General features: G+C 44.4%; 1 protein-coding gene across 2 annotated transcripts in view; it reads right to left on the minus strand.

Annotated features, from left to right (window-relative positions):
* The window catches only part of emid1 (EMI domain containing 1), a 63,822-nt gene that overhangs the window by 11,796 nt on the left and 32,989 nt on the right, over window positions 1-19,037 (minus strand). For both annotated transcript variants that reach the window (XM_008276557.1, XM_008276558.1), the window contains exons 4-9: window positions 5,162-5,251; window positions 4,988-5,049; window positions 4,743-4,875; window positions 3,160-3,204; window positions 2,952-3,059; window positions 765-881 (exon numbers count right to left, since the gene is read on the minus strand). In XM_008276557.1, the coding sequence (XP_008274779.1) occupies window positions 765-881; window positions 2,952-3,059; window positions 3,160-3,204; window positions 4,743-4,875; window positions 4,988-5,049; window positions 5,162-5,251 (555 nt within the window). The remainder of the gene's footprint in view (window positions 1-764; window positions 882-2,951; window positions 3,060-3,159; window positions 3,205-4,742; window positions 4,876-4,987; window positions 5,050-5,161; window positions 5,252-19,037) is intronic.

Consider the following 19,037-nt stretch of genomic DNA (forward strand, 5'->3'; position numbering starts at 1 on the left):
AATGATCACATTTTTCAAGTGAACTGCAGGTTGTGTTCATACAGAGACAAGTACGAAAATAAATCAAATATGTAAGCAGTAAAATATCTGTAGCATGTAGAGTCGTCATTTTTTGCAGTATTGGTAACACTTGTGGGCATTTGGGGGGAAAAAACATAATAATTCTAGATGATTTCAGTTTTTTTAAATAAATAATGAAGGAAATTTTACTTTAGCTTTGATATCATTTATTGCATTAAAGCTTTGTTAAACTCACAGAGGGCATTGTGAGCGTCTCTCCTTCTTCATGGTTGTGCTGATTCCACAGAAATGCAGGACTTTATATTGGAGTGAAAAACGAGCCCACAATGAGTAAAAATGTGACAGGACTAACAGAGGTCCAGACAGTGTTTTGGGTTCAGAGGGTTAAACAGTCCAGCGAGAGTCTGACAGAGTTAAAGCCGAGCACCGTTAATTTGTCAGCTACTCTTTTGAGACGGATTCATTAATATTTATTTTTAATTTTACTGGTGTTTCTGCCTTTTTTTTTTTATTGGATAGACGGGAAGAGAAACAGGAAATGTGGGGAAAGAGAGCAGGGGAATGACATGTAGTAAGGGTCCAGATCTGCAATTAAAACAGTGAGTCACCGCGGACGTCCATGTGGTACGTGTCCCAACCACTCAGCTATCGGCTCACCCCACACAAAGAGTACTTCGGCCCATTTATTGTGGAATTTGTGTCATGCTGACTGTATGAAGTCTGTGAGTTGTCCGGGGTCTTACTGTGATCTGGTTCTGGGATGTGGGCACTGGCTGGCGCTGGGGGTCCCGGAGGCCCCGGTGGGCCAGGCGGGCCCGGTAGACCCCTGTCTCCTGGGAGTCCTGGTGGACCACGGGGGCCTGAGAGGAGGGATGACAGAAAAATCACTGCGGTGATAGACACACCGTACTGTAGAGGTATGTCGTAGCAAAATATGATCTTAAAGTTTCTCCTGGAGAGACACAGCTCAAGGCAGACTGATAAATGACTGTGGGTGATGTGACGAAAGGAGGATAAACTCTGACAGAGACCAGAGAGGAAAAAGATTAGATAAAGTGTTGAGTGATACAACATAATACTGTCTGGCAGGAGCGAGTGCTTTTATATCTGTGTGTGTGTGTGTGCGCACATGTGGAGTAGCTGGACGGAGAAGGAGACGACGTTATGAACTGGCTGACTTTGTTTCTCTGTAATTAACAGGAGGAGGCTCTTTAATGGTCCGGTGCTGGGAACTTACTCAGGGACACAGGAAAACTCAAATAAACACCATTAAACTCTGCAAAGTGTTACTGGCACAGGCTCACAGTGAATTAAATGCTCCCTGCGTACACACCGCTTGCTTTTGTACATGTGTGTGTCAGAAACAGCCCGTAGCTGCTCCATATGGGCCGATTAGTGAACGCGTCCCTCCTCCTCCTCCTCCTCCAGCCATTATTTGGAAAAAAGCACCAGCGCAACATCTGACCTCATTGTTTGGATTCTCCTGAGGTAATGCTGCCAGCTGAACTCCACCTCTCGGCCTCTGACAGACACAAACTCACCACCTTTTTCTATACGTGCTGATGCAACTGATGATGACAGTTCTCTAATCATGTCTTTGCAAGGAAAAGTTTACGCGGCTCTGATTTGATACCTCCGCGGGCCATTTTTTTTCTCCTTTTTAAACACTGCAGCGTAACCGGCAGTGTTTTGGCTGCTTCAGGGAGATTGTAAGCAACAATCCGCAGCACAGCGGTTCAAATGGTCGGCCGATGTGACATATTAGGCAAAACAATTACAGTTTTTCCTGTAGCATAATGGTTCCCTGGAGCTGCTGCGACAAAATATGACTCAACGTTTACAATACAGCTTATCAGGACTCATCACAACATCACTTCTCCTAGCAGCAGACTCTTTTCTCCCATCCTTACCATAACCCTGGCTCGAGAACATGTTTGTCTACATTTTGCATGACGCTGGACGCATTCCAGCCTCGTGTTTATCTTTCTCTTTAAATGGGAAAAAAAAAAAAATCCTGCACAATAAGAAAAACACAGCACTGCTTTTGGATACTTATGAAGTAATGGAGATAGAAAAAACAATAACACCACAGGCATATGGAAATCATAAGGGCCTGGGATTTGTGTATGTATAGCTCATGTTCATTTTCAGATTGAAGTCACATGGCGCTTCTCAGAAAGTAGGTTTGTAGTTTAAGTTTCGCTCTAAATCTCATCTTTACCCAGCAGCAGGCACAGAGCAGGGGTCATGCGTTAGCCTGAGAGGAGAGGCGCTCCCTTCATGATCCGGAGGAATAACAGCCTATAGCCGGAGCAGATGTTGTGACACACTTATCCCGCCATTTACTTTATTCATCATTCAAGTCGCGGCTGCCTTGAGGATTTTCCCCAACAGGTCATTTATTATTTGTACATAACCAGCGAGCTCTAAAAAAACACAGAGCAGCTTTATGATTCAGTGTCTGGTCTGGCTGGGTGACCATGAACAAGCAGCACATGTTGGGGAGTCTATATGTAGTCTGAAAACAAATACTTCTGCTGCCCACTGGAACAGCACTTTTAGAAACGTATGATTTTAACAGCCAACCAACAAAATGCCCAAATTCCAGTAAGTTACCAGCAAGCCTCAAGGGCCGCTGGAATGCTTCACCATTTACCGCCGGAGGGTCTGCGGGCTGACCGAGAGAGTGAAGAGAAAGACAAACGCTGTGGAGTAGGACATCACAGGTCAGCTTTTTTTGCCAGAGATCTCTTTGGTCTTTGGTTAACAATGTGCCATTCCAATGTCCTGTTCTACAATTAAGTGCACAGACAAGTAAACAACACTTTACAACATGCATCAACCAAAGATAAGCTTCATTTGTTCCTCCCACTTCGCAGCTGTCTGCTAACAATGAGCCGAGTGTGTTTCCACCCTCTCTCCTCTCTTACCTGCTGGTCCCTGGGATCCTTTCAATCCAGGGGTTCCAGATGGGCCCCTCGTCCCAGCCTCCCCCCGGGGCCCACTGGGACCTGGCAGCCCTCGAGACCCTGGCTTCCCTAAGAGGAGGAAACAGACACGAGTAATCACTGAGCCTTAACTGGTTTACATCTTCAGCGGTTTCACGTCAGCTGAAAGGCAACTATGGTTACAATTTACCATCTCTGCCAGGAAGCCCATCTCTCCCCTTTTCACCCTGAGGACCTGAAATGAAAACAGAAAGGTGGCTTAATTGAGAGTTTTGGCTCTGTGAAAAAAAAAAAAAAATCTGAGCTCAAGCCACCTGGAGAAGAGGTTGTGTAAAATCCAGTGAGGCATGAGGTGCAGTTCTGTCCCAGTAATAGAGCAGCGTGAGCGCCAAAGTACTAAATATCTGTATTATTTAAAGAAAAGCAACACTTTTTATAGCTTTTAAAGGAGCAATTAATTTTGACTCTGTGGATGGATTTTTTGAGAATGATGTCTGGTTGAAAGATTTTCTGTTAATGCTGCTGTTCGTTAGGTTTTGGTGATTGTTCAGTGCGAAGCTCTGGCTACAGTGATGTTAAGAAGTGCTCTCTTAGCTAAAGGGGAACTCCAGGAACTCTTTTACCTCAAGAGATGTTACTTGAATCACAATCGGTTAAGGACTTATTAGACTAAAGCCCCACTAGAGTAGAGTAGCCTCTTGAAGGAAGCGTCTACAGACTTAACACTATTCAGAGAACCTTAACATGCAGCGGTGCTGGAGAAAGAGAGAGTAAAATCACAAATTCGCTTGGTAAATTTCTTAATTTTTGCACATTTGCATATGACAGGTTTCATCTTTTGTGCAAAGATGCACTTTGACCTGAGGGTGGCGCTAGAGGAAAGCTAAAGAGTCCCCAAAAGAGAAAAGGTTTATCCTCTGGGTAGAATGAATAAATCGGAAATAGAGCTTGCAAAAAAAAAAATTAAATGCAACTGTGCTGTTAGACGTGAACATTTCAGAGTATGGCACCTCCATGTAGTAGCATATGAGCCTGTATGTAGTGCACTATGTTTAGCACTAGATTTACCCTCTGTTTGAATTCTGAGTGCGAACGGTTTATACTTTACAGAAAACATTCCACAAGGGAACAAAAACAATCCCCCAACACAATGTGTTTTATAGATGCAAAAACATCCATGTGTCTGGTACACAGGGAGCAGAGAATGAGTGCATCAGGGAGTGATTCTGGACACAGCGCTGGACTGGGCTCCTTTTTCACCACCATTGTGTCATTTCATATAAATGAAAACTTACGCCATCAGAGTCATAATTTCAAAGATCCTATAAACACATAAAATTCCTTCACACTGCGGCTAAAACGGGGCATTTTCATATAACTGATGCACTTTTTTCCCTTCTTCTTCTTCTTCTGACAGTGTAGCGGAGTGAGTAAACTGTGTGTTTTTAGCCGTAGCCAGCGCTGGGCTCGACTCCAGGAAAGGAGAGGACTTCCACACAGCCACAGAGCGCTGAAAGTGAGCAGCACAGACAACTGGGCTCTCGCTTTTGTTAAAGGAAATGAGTGTGTGTGTGTGTGTGTGTGTGTGTGTGTGTGTGCAGTGGAGGAAATAGGATATGAGCAGAGGTGAGCAGGTAGTGAGCAGAAAAAAAGCAGCAAGGAGTGATTTCTGACTCAATTATCCAAACACAAAACCCCGAACTCCGCTTAATGGAAATATGCAATTTAAAAAAAAAGAAAATGTATTTACGTATGACAGCGCGATATACCGACCTGCAGGCCCCTGCTCACCAGGAGCCCCCTGAGCGGGCACGGCCCCCATCAGTAGGGAGGCCTCAGGAACGCTTCCTCCTTTGCTCTGAAGGTGGCGATGTGACGTGGAGGCCGGTGCTGTGAGTACCTGGACCTGGTGTAGGAAGACGTAAAACGAGTGCAGGAGATGAAACAATGTGCTTGTTTATTGTAAGCTTGTCATATTTATTAGGTTTTAAAGATGCTGTGACTGAGTGAGTCTTCACCTTCGCCTCCAGAGAGTTCAGCCGGTCACTCAGAGCTGTGATTCGACTGCAGTTGAGACAATCTAAAAAACAAAAAACAGCTTTCCTTATGTCATGAATCAGACGTTTAAATATGTCGCACATCTATGATGTTTCACTGTCTTGTCAAAGTATTAACAGGTTTATAATTCTTACTAGAGATGGACTCTCCTGTGCGAGCAGGCGGCCGGCGGAGTGTGGATGGTTTCCTCACTGCCTCTTGAGCCACAAGCTGGTTCCCTGCATCTGTAACAGAAGAGAAAGAAGGAAAAAAAAGTCAGTTCTGTGAGTTGGAATTAAAGTGGATGGGACTTCTCAAGCTTGAAAACGTAATTTTTGGATTCAGAGATTTCTATTTCCTTCCATATGCAAGACGAATGTAAAATGTTGGGTCACGATTCGAAATTCCCACAAGGATTTGTTCGGTTGTTTGATGTTGCAATGCCTCGCTGTAAAAAAAAATTAATGGAAACTAGTTCAAAAGAGTTTTGCAATATACTGAGGACATTAGAGCTGAAGGATGGATTGACTCATCAAATGCTCCTTTCAGCAAAAACACCAAGGATCATCTGGTTTCAAGCAAAAGAGACACGAAAACTGCTTGTTTCTCTAAATGCTCATTAACAGGCTCTTACTCCACTGACATGGAAGTTACAGACCCGATCAGGTTCTATCAAGATGAAAGAAACCAGAAATCTGCTCTGCGCTGTGTCTGTCCTGCAGGTGAGCTTCTCACTATTACCCAGAGAGAACCAGAGGAACGTTACCAGTGAGCAGATAAGACAAAAACATAATTCACCAGCGACAGTTGCAGCTTTTGCTTGTGTGTTTCATTTTCAAGAGACAAACAGTTTGCATGCTGCATCTTTGCCAAGTTAACCCTAACCCTCTCCTTCTGCCTTGTTTCTTTATGGAGTATAAAATCACAAGGCCGGGGAGAGAGGGCGTGTAAAGACAAACAATAGTTTCCTTGTGCAAAGAGAATGGGCAGTCTCGGCTCGCATTCTGTCTTGCCTTCATTTTATGAAGTGTGGGAGTTTGTGTCCCAGGGTTCTGGATGTTTTGAATGGGCAGACCTTTGTGGAAATGCTAGACTGACTCCATTGTCTGGCCTGGTCTGGCTCTGGTTGGTCCAGGTGCTCCTGATACAAACAAGAGGCTGGGTTCAGCACCTCATTAGCCACCAGGAAGCACGTCTTTCCATTCAGTGACCAGCGGCCGCAGTCAACGCCAAGTGCTACATTAAAAGAAGCCACGAAATAGCACCTGCAGCGCAGAGCCGAGGCAGGAGATCAGAATTCCTCCGCTGCAACATCAGATGTCATAATCTGTCTCTATCCACTGCAGACTCAGAAAAAGAAAATGGAGAGCTTATTGTCACGAAGGAAAATAAACGTTTTGGAACTTAAGACGCGAATGCATAATGGGTTGAGTGATTACCCAAAGAGAGCCGAGCGAGAGGGCAACGGAGGAGTACGAAAAGCACACAGAACACATGGTTTAGGGTAAATTGAGACTGCTCCAATAATTCCCCCTCCTCAACCTCTGTGCTCATGATTTCACTGTTTTGGGTTCTGGGTATTTCTCAGAGGATTACAAGTGTAGATGGATTTAAACCATGTAAGACCTGAGACTGAAATGTTATGGCAGGAGCTCTAAATTGTAGAAAACTCTTCCACGTTTCAATAACAATATAAACCCTGGACGGCGATGAGGAGAACACACGCTTGAATCTGCTCTTCGCTCTTCTGCGCTGCGCTTCGCTCCACACGGGGGACACAAAGAGAGGCGAGTATGTGAGTACATGTACATGCACATCCCGCAGACTGTTTCTGAGCAGCTCGGCTCGTGTAGATGGCTGCATTCAATTACAAAGAGGGGGCTCCGGATAGGAAACCTAGCTCTCGCTCCTCCCCTCCCAGCAGCACCTCTTCTCCCTCCAGAGCGAAGAACATTCAAGCGCCAAGATCCCCTCACCCACACTCGAGCTATTGTTTGAAGCATTAAGCTGGCTTTGGCACAAGAACCACGGCCTCCCACACACACACCTCATACACACTTTCCTTCTTTCTGTCTTGCAAGAACAAGTTGAAAATCTTTTCTTCTGCATCTCCTGCGACTCAATCACCTGCCGTGTGGTGTGTGCATGCAGCCTGGGACGCCTCAAGCGTGATCCGTCGCTCTGTTGGCCAACAATAACATCATCACAGTTAATGAACGCCCCCTGACGGACACGGTTCATTGTATCCGCTCTTTGATCTCAGTGGGCTAATTGCCCCAGTGGGGGGGTCAAAGAAATGTGTGAACGTATTTGACCTTTTTACCCCAATGTTGCGCCGGGCTCTAATCAGCGACTGAGTCAGAGCTCTTCATTAGAAGAATACTCCCGCGGAGAGTTCAGCGGGCCAGAGGTTGTGCTGACATCAGCCGCCTCTCGTCCTGGTTTTTGCTCTCACACAGTTTAATATTCTGTTTACAAACACTGTCGAGATAATCTTTGCTCCTGCTGGTGCAATAATCCCAAAGGGAAACGAGGAAGATATAAGCAAAGGTCACAAGTTTCGTAACGAGTCCATATTCTGTTTGTGCTCAAGTGCACGATGGCAAAGTTGTTCTGTAGCAGCAGGAAAAGGTGTCTGATTGTTGTGGGGATAATCTGAAGTTTATCACGGAGCTCTGAGGCCCTCCAAAAGTGGAGGGGAGTCAGTGCACACACTGAGTGTTTCTAAGCATGTCAGCGGGGGGCTAAGGTTAGACAGAGCGATGAAATGCTTTGCTGAAATCTGGGCAATAGGTCCGCCAAACCACACATGTAGAGCCGCGAGCCTCAGCCTCAGCTCTTTCTGCTGCCTTTCCTCTGGTTCACACCGCGAGATGCAATAAAGACAAAACACTGCAAGTGAGTAAACTGTTCTTTGCATCTCATATCCCGACGGAGAGAAGCTGGAGTTCACACGTGGAGATAAATGTGCCTTAAATGTGCTCTGAGTGGTCTCATTTGATTTTGCTGGTAGAATACACGTTTACTTTGTGGGTACTGGAGAAAAAACCTGCAACAAAGTTCAAAAAGTGTGATGCAGACGGGAGGAGAGATGGTAACAGACTGTTTTCTTATGCCAAGCGTGAACAGAGCCAAAGGGGGAAGCCCTCAATCTGAACTTACTGCTCTCCAGACGATGCGACTTTTTCAATCTGGATTCCACAAAAAGCATTAACAACCTACTTTCACTGCTATATCAATATAGTTTCTGCTATGGCAGCTTTATTGCAAAGTTATTATGCTTGGCCTTAAAAAACCCACTTGAAACTCTGCGGGTATCACCAGAGTTGAAGCCAAACACACGGCGACCAGAACTCCAGCTGCAGCGCTCACAGTACGGTCTAAGGTGTGTGTGTGCACGTGCTCTCGTGTCGGGTTTTTGTCGGTGTGAATGGGAAACTGCCGTTGTGACAAACACACACACACACAAAGACACCCACACACACACACAGGCTGTATTATTAATGTGCCAAGGTCATTCATTCAGTGATACTCTCCCAGTGAAAATAAACCGAATGCTAAGAGCCCAGTTAGTCCTGCCAACCAGAGCCCTTAAACACACAGCTCACACTCAGCTGCACTGACGGCCAGATCCTCAAAGCTCATCACCTCCTGAGGTTTATTTGTTCTCCGCTTCTGCAGAAAGATTCCGCAGACAGGCAGACGGACTTAACGAGCTTTATGAATGTACGAGCGAAACCCTTGTTGTTCCGTCTGCAGCTGAGGCTGGATGAACATCTGAAGACACGCTGGAACGGCCCAGCAAGGCTCGTCCGCACTGTTTTCCAGAAGTTCACTGTGTTATCTCAAAGTTTGAGGGGAGATGCAGGACGCGGTCTGGCAGCAGCTGTGAACGAAAACATCAAAACACACAAACACGCGGGCGCGAACAGCAGCGAGCAGACACAGCAGAGCGGAAGGTCCTGATCCATCTCTGTCTGGTCAATTAGCTGAGCTCAGCGCTGCAGCATCATTAGTGTCCAGGTGCTGACAGGCAGCCAGGCGAAGCGTTTGTCTCTGTCTCTACACCGGACGGACTATAGACTGCTGCTGCTGCCTTCAGATAAACACACACACACATACCCAATCTACTCACTGCACTCCGAGAAAGAAGCCAAGCTGAACAAGGCGGCTACTCAGAACATATGTTTGCTGACCGAGCAGTTTCTTTTGTCTATTTTTCAATCCAAAAGAGACAAATTGAGGTCATGTGATCCTGTTGTGCCATTCTGCTCGTGTTTCTCTATTTTCTCCTCCAATAACAATTTAATCTCTAAAAAAAATACATCTGCACAAGGAAAAATAAATCAACACAACAACCATTCAATTGTAAATTCTAATGCATTTGCATTAAATTGGCGATAACCTGCCTCCACCACACCTGAATGAATTTAAAGTAGACACTGTCACTGTCCCTATTCAGTAGTTTGGGAGAAGTAGTGCAGAATAGTTCATCTAACTTGTTTATACAGCAGCTTTTAGTGTATTCAGTTTATTAGGATGACAAATAAGACTTAATTATATGAAAATCAAATTCTTTATGTGCCTCAGTTACTATGTGGCAGCCACCAGAACCCAAGGAAAGCTCAACATCAGGCTGTTTGATCAGCAGCAGAGGAGCACAACACATATTATATTTATAATTCAGCTCCAGCCAACAGTTCTTTCATTGAGCGAGGTGCAATTTAATACAAAACCCACCTTAAAATGAATCCTCTCCTCAAAACAAAGGCCAACGCTCAACCCGCTCTAGCAGATGAGGCATCAGGCATAACATAACAGATCCACACCATATACAGTTTCTTTGTCTGTGTCTTTATTAATTCAGTGTTTTCACTTTAGTCACGGTGGGCTGCCACAATACCACAGAAACCACCGTACTTCAGAATGATTTCATCGAGTTCGTAGGTTTACAGAATTGAAATCTGGGGAAAAGACAGCAGTGGAATAGGATCAGTATTCAGGAATGTGAACGGGTATTGACAGAAAAAAAAAAAGATGCGTTTCTTTGATGGTTGGCTCAAATCACTCTCAGCTGGTATTAAAGTGTATTAAAACAGACCCACCAGCAGCTCCTACCTCCCATACAGCTGACAGCTCTCAGTCCGACCAGTGCAAACCTGCGTCTGAACTCTGGCGTTTACTGTGCTTTCCCAGGGTCGCAGGTTTCTTTTATTAGGTGATCGGCTTAAAGGGTGGGACACACTTCATCATTTCCTTACGTTGGAATTTCCACTCCGCCTGTCCGCCTCTGCAGAGCGGAACAGCCCACACGTCGGACAGGTCCGACTGTAATTACAGGTGAGAAGGAAGTGCGGCCTCGCAATAACAACTGGTCAGATAATTGAACCCAGAGGAGAAGGTGAGCGTAGCGAGGCTGAATCCTCACTTTCACACTGTTTGAGTTGAAAACAAGTGCACCGAGGCGGCCAGTCTACATCTGCTGTTTTTTTACAAGTCTAGGTGAGGTGTTGCAAAGACCTGCTGCAAATGAAACCCCGCTACAGTCCCCAGGACCCTGAGGTGAGAGTGCGCGGGGTCACGGAGGTTCTCACCTTGTGCACACGCATCTCACCTCATCAATCAGCACAGACACTTCAGCCACAGCAGTGTGGGGCAGCGCATACATACACCGGACCACACCCTCCACAGAGCCGAACCTCCATCACTCACTGCAGACAGTGAAAATAACTACATCTGGTTACATCACCTGAGGAGATGATTTATGCATTTGGTGCTTTTGGAACAGTTTGTTTTCTTACTTATAATAAGTTTTTACAGGCTAAATAAACCTACAACGAATTTACATCTCTCACTGAGCATAATTATTGTAAGCTGCCTGACTTGATGTTTGCCCCTTCACAGGTAGTTTATAAAAAAAATAGTTTAAAAATAAAATCTGAATCAGTTTTATTGTCAAGTAAGTTTTCACATACAAGGAATATGACTTGGTGTTTTTTTGCATAACAGTAAACACAGAAAGACTTTTTTTTAATAGAACGATAAAAACGATGAAAAAAGCAAGTGTGCAAGTCAAAAAGCAGATATTACAGGACAAATAAAAGTAATTTAAACTATGTAGGTATGTGCAAATTATTCACCTGAGAATGTGTAAGGCTGAATAGTTTTGAGATATGCAAAGGACAGTTAAAATCTTTTTTAAAAGCTGCAGATAAAGTCATAAAAACATGCTGTACATGCAACAGATTTAGGCTTACTGGCAGTTTTCTAGGATTCAGGAGAATAATTTACATCAAATTATGAAAATCTTAGTTTGGTCTCAAATCGCCCTGCAGAAGTAGTTGAGTTACAACTAATTTTCTATATTGCTGTGCAAACATGTGCCACTTCTACTTCTATAAAACACTGTATATATAAGACGGCAATCACTCTTCCATTTGAAAAGCTGCTGTTGCACTTTGGGTCACTTTAGCCGTTCATTCTGTTACTTTTCGAAGCATGTGTGTGCAGATGTTTCTATAATTGTCAGGCATTCTGCACAAACGCACTCAAAAACAGAGACAAATGCTGCAGAGTCCAGTTCACTGTCACCAGCAGTTTTTCTTCACTAATGCTCTTCAGTTCTACTTCACTTCTGCCAATTCTCACATCAGTCCTTTCAGCTCTTCCAGCCCATCCAGATGTGCTCGCACACACAGCCTCTAATCTTTCACAGGAAGGAGGAGGGTCTCCCGCCTCGCCTCCCGCCTCTCTGTCCCGCGCTGGGCCGCCTTCACCTCACCTTCCCTCTCACTCACTCTCTCTCTCTGTCTCCCCCCTTGTCCGTCTCACTCTCTCTGTTTTTCCAGCCCATGCCTGTAGTGATGCTGATGCCAGTGACAGCGTCTGCATCACAGTCTGGCCGCCCCTCCTGCCCCCCATTCCCCAGCAGGCGGTGGTGTGTAATTACAGAGCAGTGCCAGGCTCAACGGTCTGACTGCTGACAGCGGGGTTTGTCTGGCCTAAAGACATGTGCTCCCATTAGCATTCTGGGACGGGAGACTGGTCGCACTGGTCACAGACAGCTGTGAAGGTTAAGCTCTCGGCACAGGATGCAGCAAAGCCTCCCATCCCTCCCTCTCGTTGGGCTTCCTGCTTATTGTATTTTCCAGAAGGTTTCATCATGACAGCTATCTGCCCCACAGAGGCTCAGACCAGACTGTCGAGAATACCTGCAAGGCACTTGTGGACACTAATTACAGGAAAATTGAGCTTTATTTCAGAGTCGCTCGCTGCCTTCGCCTCTAATTACTGAGCAGAGCAGCAACTGCCTCCACAGTTTGTTAATTCTTGTGTTTGGGGAGCGGGAGTGTGTTCAGTCCTTTTATCAATAACCAGAGTGACTGTTTGCATTCTCAGTGCAAGACAATGCCTGAAAGTCCACAACAGCAGCAGGAGGAGCAGTTTGTGCTCAAATCCTGAGCCACTAAAAAAGAAAGAATGTGATGTTTATTTGAGAAAATAAAAAAAAAACCCTCCAAAATTTAAGTGAATTTAAAAATGAGTAACTGCAACTTTCTGCAGCCCAACCGGTATAAATACACAAAAACCCGTCAGCACATGTCAAAATGGAAACAATTTTCTGTGTGCCATGAAAGCAAACAATGCTGTGGTCTATGTAAAGTGGCTAAAATTAGTGGTGGGTACATCTGTCAAACTGCAGCGCGCTGATTTCAGATAGTGTGCGGTCGGGACAGGCAGCGCTACGAATCCACCCAGAAGTCTCCAAGCGTTTCCTCCACTTGAAAGCAGCAGATGTCTAATAAAAGCACGCGGCAGTGGCTGACGATCCGGCTCACACCCTTCACTTTTTATTAAGAGAGACACAATAACGCAGAAAACCCGACGAAACCCGGCTCCTCCCTCCTGATCCTCGCTGACCCAAATAAAAGCTGCTTTGTAAACTTTGCCGTGGCGACACTCTTCCTTTCAGTGAACTCGGCTGGCATCTTACTCAGTGATGCGCAACCTTTCTCTTCCCCCGTCCAGTCTCAGCCTCCGTCTCCTCTGTGGTCACCGGGGAAACGGGTGAAAACAGGCCCGCGTAGCTGCAGACCGAGATGAAACCACACACTCTGCTGCTTTACTGTGGCAGGGAGGGGACCGTCTTGTCTGTGACCTCTCCATATAAAACGCTCCTGACACACAGCAGTAATTAAACCCCACTCCTCTAAGCCGACGCGCTGCCGCAAGAGGCCAACAAACAATTGTTCTAAAAAAACACCCAAGACCGGGATCAGACCTCCCCACACATGACATATTAACTTCAAGTTATTGCTGCTGACTGCACGAGCTTTAAATATCAAATGCACTAAGCTGTGGAGCAGTTTGCACTTTATAACCCTCTGTGACGAAAATAGACAATCAATGTGCTCTCAAGGATAATTCCACTGCATTAAAAACGTGGATCTGATTTTGCAGGTTTCGCTGCAGTGACGTCCGACGGGAACACGAGCAGTCTGACTAAAAGGGTGTCGACAGGTTAACAGGCCAACGCTTGTGTGCACGCAGACTGTCTGAACTGATTCAGCTGGAGGTGAACACGGTTGAACTAAGCCAGCCTGTGAAGTTGGTTGATGTTTACAAAGGAGAGTTGGAGGAAAAATCATTTTACCACTCCCTTTTGTGTGCTTGTGTGTCTTTTCTTTTCTTATTTTGTTGGCAGTGTAGCTGACATCTCAGCTGCTATGGGGATAGTTTGGTGGGGTTATATGAGGTCTGTAGTCAGTAAATACAGTAGATAGCAGAGAGACCAGCACAGAGGACAAGCAACCACCTAAAAAAAAGGCCCTGCTATAGAATAATTAACATTAAATGTAGGTGCACGCTTTGTATTTACAGGGCAGTCTTGGCTGAGGTGGCAAATTGAGTTGTTCACCGATCGATCCCCAGCTCCCCCACACACCGAATCGCTCCGGGGCAAGACACTGAAGCCCAAGTTGCCCCAGATGATACACAATTAGTGTGTGAATGCAGAAAACAGTGTAAAGGAATTTGTAGAACCTAACTAATGGTAAAAGGTGCTATATAAGTGCAGACCTTTGACATATATTTACATCATTTTCACCACATCATCAGACTGCACTTCCTCACTGGGATCTGAAGCATTAATATTGCATTACTTCAACATCTTAGCTGTCGTCGACCTGTTTGCCGTCTTAGCAGGAGCTCGATGGACGATCACCATTCAAGCCGTGGACATTTTACCCACACCAGGTCCAGCTAATAGAAGTTAATATCAGCTGTCAGTGTGTGCTATATTTTGAAGATTTTCTCCACTTTACCTTGTTGTCATACAGCCCAGAACTGAAGCAGCTGCATAACACTTCCCAAAGCCACCAGACTCCATTGAAAAAAACTGTCATTTTACATCATAGAACACTGGCAACACTGGTCTACCGCTGCCTTAATCAGTTAGTGTAGTGTAGTGTAGCATTTGAACGTGTTTCTTTGGATCCAGACTGATGTGTTAAAACACCAAAGTCACACAAAAACAAATGAGCAACTCTCCTGCTCTGCAAGATAAAACTACTGTTTTTGTCAATGGAGCCTGGTAGCTTTGACAAGAGTGATACAGCTGCTTCAGCTGGCTGTCAGAAATGGCTGTCGTGAAACTTTTCTAAAACCAAATTGATTTTGATTTTGATTGGCAGGACCTAATTTGTTTAAAATATGCTTGTTGCTGACCCGTGCACAGAAATTCACTGTTTATCCAAACTTGCTTCTCCAAACTGCTCCACTGAACCCACCATCCATCCAACTCCTGCTAAGACAGCACACAAGACAACACTGACAAAATATTTAGGTATTGCAGCATTACTGGAATTAGTTATGGTAATATATTTCCTGAATTTCAAACTGTAATCGCTCACTTGTTACTAAATAACTCACTGTAACTGGCTGCATTAGTGTCCAACACTGAACATGACCCTTAGCCGTAATAAAATGGGAGATGAGATGTTACACAAAGAAAGTTTCTGGAGGATCAAAAATATCCAAACAATAGGCTATAAAGACTAAACAGAACAAAGCTGTTGAATTGACCAACTGCAGTGCAGAAGTGGAGTTTACACACTGCTGCTCTCTGCAAAAACACGCTGCTGAATTCCTGGCCAGCAGACCCTTTACTCTGACCCTGTTCATTACCATACAGAAGTTGACATGCGCTCCAGCTCTCTGCCCACAGCTGCAGCCAAGCAAAGCGCAGGCCAATCCACAAAGCTTCAGCCAAACATCCTGCCCCATGTCTTCTGCTGTACACACTCAGTGCCGGCTGAGTAAATCCTTTGCCCTCGGTGTTTGAAGGACACGTCCAGTCCAGCCCGCAGTTTATTTGTCCAAGGTTGGTCTGAACGCTCACTTATTACGGCTCAGAGGCCTGTTGCCGCACCAGCCAAGTGTAATATCCCTCCTGTGGTATGATTTGTGTGTGAGTACACATGAGAGCAAGACTTGTTAAGAAAAAAGGTTTCGGTAACCTATATTTTTCCTTAACCACCCGTGTAAACAATAAAAACAATTGAGTCCCCTTTGACAACCACGCAGCAGGATCCATGACAACCAAATACAAATGTTCAAGCTGAGCACAATGACTGTGTGATAGCGACTGCACTCGTCCGTCCGGAGCCAAGACACGACTGCCAGACTGTAGCCCCGTCCAACTCCCTTTAGGACGATATTCTGCTTCAATAGCAAACCATAAACCTGCCTCACTCTGCAGGGCTATAAATGAACTGAGAGCAGCAGACATGTGTGGTAAGAAATGGGCCAAATCTTTCTTCACTATTGTTTCAATTTTCCTCATGATTCAGCTTCTTTCAGAGAGCATTGTCAACTTCCTCCACCATAACAAATCATTTGATTTGTCAGTTTCCTTCGGGACCTCTCATATAACACCCTAATCTCCATTTTGCCTTCATAAGCCTGGATCGTATTACTGTGGAGGTATTTGACCCAGCTCAGAGGTTTGTCAGGGTGAAAAATGTTAGATGTAACATACTGAAATAGCTAAAAAACCACCGTTTCACCACTTACTTTAAATGGGGCAGAGGCAGAGGAATCTATGAGAACATCTTCTCATCATCTTCTCATCGTAAATATACTTGAGTGCCGATATAAACCATCTGCAGAAACATAAACTGTTGTGTAAAAACTCCTCAGAGTGTTGCAGTTTCAGGGAGAACTTCTTTTTAGTGGTATTTTTAACTGAAGAAACTGTGCTGTGTGAAGTGATGGGATTTTTAAAAAATGATTTGAGAAACTGAATGTGGAAATTAAAATTCTCCCATTAATGCTAAAACAGCATCGCTCCCTATCGCATGTCACATTTAAACCAACAATGTGACACACGTTTCAATATAAAGGGAGCCTGTGGTGTTTTTGATGCTAATGTTTGCATTTCATTCATATACACGAGTCATTTTCTCACTATACCACATGGATGTAAACAATAAAACCTCCCCAGAAAACGTGTGTTATGGGGAAAGATCCTCAAGGATATATGGAGTGGGTTTTGTTGAGAACATAAATTAAACAAAGTGGGTGCTGCCATAAACATTTGAATAATTATTGCGTCTCAGCATTTCTTGCTCGTCCTTCAAATGTGGCCACGAAGGCCTCTGCCTCTCTGTGGTCGGACAACACGCTGTAAGAACAGGTCTGCTTTAGGCGGTCATGGCTCACAGGTTCTCACAGAGCATCAGTATGTTGATTCTGTAATCTGTCTGCACTTTGAGTATTCGGAGCCGTTAAACCGACAGCAGATACATTCGTGCACAACCAGACAGAAGACATGGAAGTCTGGCTGATAAAAGCAGAGCCGGCTGTGTGTCCTTTGCTGCACTGTAAAACATCATGAAGGAGTTTAGCTGAATCAACTCATCTTTGCAAACTCATTTAATGGAAAATATATGAGTCTTGCTAATTTCTATTTAATTGAACTTAATTGCCTAATTTTTTATATACAAACCACTTTAGAACTTAAAACCACATGTTTTTATAACTTGAGCCATTTTAGCTTAAAATGATGAGCTGAATGAACAAACAGCTGAGAGTCGACTCAACTCATTAAATTAAGTTTATAAGAAAAAAGCTTTAAAGTGAGCTTTAAAGCAGACTTACCAGGATGCTCTGTTAGACAGACTCTTGTTGATTGAGAAAACCGACATGGTGGAAAGTTGTTGTGTCTTTTATACATAGTAAATTAAGTTCTGGTTGTTTCTTTTCATAATAATCAAAATAATTCCAACCATGACAAACGTTAGTATTGAACTTAGTCCCAACATCTGCAGACTTAGAACTTATCTCACTGGAACCAGGAGCAGCATCACAGATTGTCTTTGTTAAAACATCAACAGCTGATCCTTGAAGTGTTGAATGAAATAGACCATCAACCACCTGACTAGCTGATTTAACTTAATATCTAGAGCTTATTGAACTTGTTTTCTCAAGTTCAGTGAATTAAACTACTTTTCCGATTTCGCAAATCATAAGATGGCTTTGAACAACGTGCAGCTAACTTGCATTTGAAGGCAGCAGGGGACCTTAGATTTCTAAGCTGAAAGAACTTAAAATGATTTACAGTGTGCGGACCTGGCTGACTCACATACTGCTGCACACACAGATCTGACTCAACAGCAGGGCCTCGGTCTCAAAGTCCCTGATTTAGATTGGCTCGTGTTGTCTCCTCAAATGAAAACTTCCCTTTGAGTGAAGAATGACAGTAAAACTTCAGAAAACCACAGAATGGACACATGGGCGTGGGTTTTGTTTGAACACTGGGAGGGACACGTTTAGCGCTGGGTCATGCAAATGTTGAGTATTAAACACTTAATTTCCGGCTTTCTGGGGAACTTTTTTTGCACCAATTTGTGTCTTTTCTGCATCAGTTTATGGTGGGAATGTCTTTACTTGTGTGAAAGAAAACACAGAATTCAGAAAGCAGGTGGCAAATCAGGCACAAGGCTTTCAGGGATGCTGTATTGTTTTTAAAAAGTTAAACTCCTTCAAGTTTTCTCGTTTAATATCTCTGCTGTGTCAACATACACAAAGCTATGATTCTCTTCTGATTAATTCATATTTTTAAATGATGAGGGAAACGTATCTGTCCTCCCCGCAACTCTACGCCTATGTTTACGAGGAATACTACCTGGTAAGAAAGAGGAAAAAAAACATAAACCAAACTGACATCAGACGCACATCTTTTCCATTAGATCACATAAAGTCAACCTACTGATGCTCTGCTGCATTCAGTCACATATGTGCAAGCTCTCAGTGCAGGCAGAGCGCCAGGATCAACATCAGTCCCAGCACACTCCAGTTCAGCACAAGATTGATGAGTCTGCTACCTCACTGTCTTCACCATCGACTTAATGCCAAATCCGAGCATCACTCTTTACATCACCGTGCACTTCTGTGCAACCGTGCACCTGTTAAAACACACTCGCGCAGGCCGACCGCAGCACGGTGCACCGAGAGTTTGAATAACACGACCATTCACCTGATACGGCTGCGTCCCGCCTCTCAGCGCGCTGACAGACGGGGCCTCCGCACTCGGCGTTTCTCGAAGACACACATCATCCTGCTGCTGCAGAAAATGAAACTATAATTAAAGACAGCGGGATCGAGTTTTTAGCTTTCAGCTTTCTCCTGCGAGGATCGATAGAGCATCAAATAAAGTGCGTTCGGAGGAGCGGCGGCGCGATCGAACCAGATGGTTGATCTGCTGCTGTTGACTTGTAGATTATGGATGTCTATGAAACGGCTTCAGGGTTCCAAAATGACAAATGAACAGACGTTTTATTTAATGGATGCAGAAGCAGATATCAGCCTCAAACATAACGCAAGCTCAGCTAAACTTTTGCAATGTCATTGTTCCAGTCAGAGCTGGCTGATGAATGTGTGCATTTGCATTTATCGGCTTTTAGTGGATTCATATTGTGATGGTGTGAACATACTGAATTATAATTTAATGAAATCCTGTTGCCCAAAAAA

The sequence above is a fragment of the Stegastes partitus genome, unplaced genomic scaffold (genome assembly GCF_000690725.1).
Source record: "Stegastes partitus isolate 25-593 unplaced genomic scaffold, Stegastes_partitus-1.0.2 Scaffold77, whole genome shotgun sequence".
NCBI classification, from domain to species: domain Eukaryota; kingdom Metazoa; phylum Chordata; class Actinopteri; family Pomacentridae; genus Stegastes; species Stegastes partitus.